Below are 1,670 nucleotides of genomic sequence, written 5' to 3' on the forward strand. Positions count from 1 at the left end.
ATGGATGGGGTCTCCGATCATATGATCTGACCCGCTTGACTAATACGTGGCCAGTTCTTAAGGGTTTATAAAACATGTGATTTTTAGGGTGCAACAGATATGTTGAAACAAGAAGATATTACACCGGTTGTAATGATAAAAATAATAGAAAGTGAAGGAGTGAAACTAGATTCTGCGTCTCTGTCTCTCTTGATTCTTCACCCAATGATTTTCAATTGCAGTTTAATGTTTCACACAATATGCTGCTTTTGCCTGAGTCCTAACAATGATATCTAGGATGACTTGTTTAAATTGAAAGAATGGAGAAAATAGACAGTAGCACGATAAAACATATTCTTTAATTGAACTAATGCGCAACTTAAGTTCTGTTGGTTTTATTCCTTTGTCATGACTGAAACTGATCAATTTGTTGCTTTGACGTACATAGTTCAGTCGAATGTCTATGCTGAAACATAAAGATACTGAACAATTCAGCATTCTTCAAGTGACCGACGACACATCACTCTGAATAGACATCTAAATTGTATCACAACTATTCTTCTATAGACCTTTTCTCATCGACGTCGGAACATTCAGGTATTGGTTATCTGTGGGTGCACAACCATCAGAGCCGGTGAAACGCATCCTCATCAGAGCAGGAATCCTACCAGCTCCACCGATGCCTGGTGTGGTTCACAAAGGCGAGTCCCACGACAACAATGGAGCCCTTGACCTCGTGGCTGAGAGTTTCTGTGATCCTGAGAGCAGCGCATAAAGTTGATGACCAACCAAAAGAGGAGGAGGAACAAAGAAGGCAAAGAGGGTGAAAAGGGCTGCTGAAACTTTCAAGGGTTTGTGCTGAAATTGGGTATTTAGGACTCCCAGTAATGTATGCTGTTTAATGTGTTGATGAATGTTACCGTTCAGGATTTGCTTATGTTTGAAATCAGCGGATAATTGAAGAAAAACTCATAAACCAAAAATTAATTATTTTCTCTGAACTCCTTTTTAAACCCTACTTATAATCTTGATTCTTAGTTAAGCAACGCCCCTACACGTTGTCAAGGCTGTGAACGTAAAAATTTTAAGAAAATTTCAAAAGTTTTAAGAATTTGATATGTAATTTTGTGACTCAACAGATCCGTCTCTATCCACCGTCCGATCTTTTCAAAGAAAAACATTAATTTTTTTAGAAGCTTCTATTCGTCAAATTAGTTTGTATTTAACTTTATTAATTCCCCGTGTTTATTTAAGACGACGTTGGAAGTAATCCAGATACCCGTTAGCTCTGCCGCTTTTGCTAGATCCCAATCTCCCAAATTTAATTCTCAGGGTCACTTTTGTAATTTTATTCATAGGTTGAGGAGTACGAATGCCCAAATTTGAATAGCTCTCTGGCTAACGGTGGATTGGAGGGACGAGGAGAGATTGAGTTCTCTGTTTTTCAATTTCTTGTTGAAGCTCTCAGCGATCTCATGATTCAGGTGACTCTTTGATCAATCTTTTGTTTTGGCATTTTTCGACTTAGTCTCTGCTGTCATGGATCTCTCTCTCTTTTTTAATTAATTAACTAATTAATTAATTACCTTAAAAGAATTTGCAGCAGTTGGAGCTTAGCCCGACAATTTGATTTGCTTTGTTCAATTACTTTGTGTAACGACAACAGTCAATACTGCTTGATCCGTTGTTTT

General features: G+C 37.7%; 1 protein-coding gene across 1 annotated transcript in view; it reads left to right on the forward strand.

Annotated features, from left to right (window-relative positions):
* LOC109841385 (30S ribosomal protein S16-2, chloroplastic/mitochondrial-like) overlaps positions 1-969 on the forward strand; it is a 3,661-nt gene extending 2,692 nt beyond the window's left edge. The window contains exon 3 of the mRNA XM_020410332.1: positions 577-969. Within this exon, the coding sequence (XP_020265921.1) occupies positions 577-754 (178 nt within the window). The 3' untranslated portion in view covers positions 755-969. The remainder of the gene's footprint in view (positions 1-576) is intronic.

Source organism: Asparagus officinalis, chromosome 5, assembly GCF_001876935.1.
Source record: "Asparagus officinalis chromosome 5, Aspof.V1, whole genome shotgun sequence".
Taxonomy (NCBI): Eukaryota; Viridiplantae; Streptophyta; class Magnoliopsida; order Asparagales; family Asparagaceae; genus Asparagus; species Asparagus officinalis.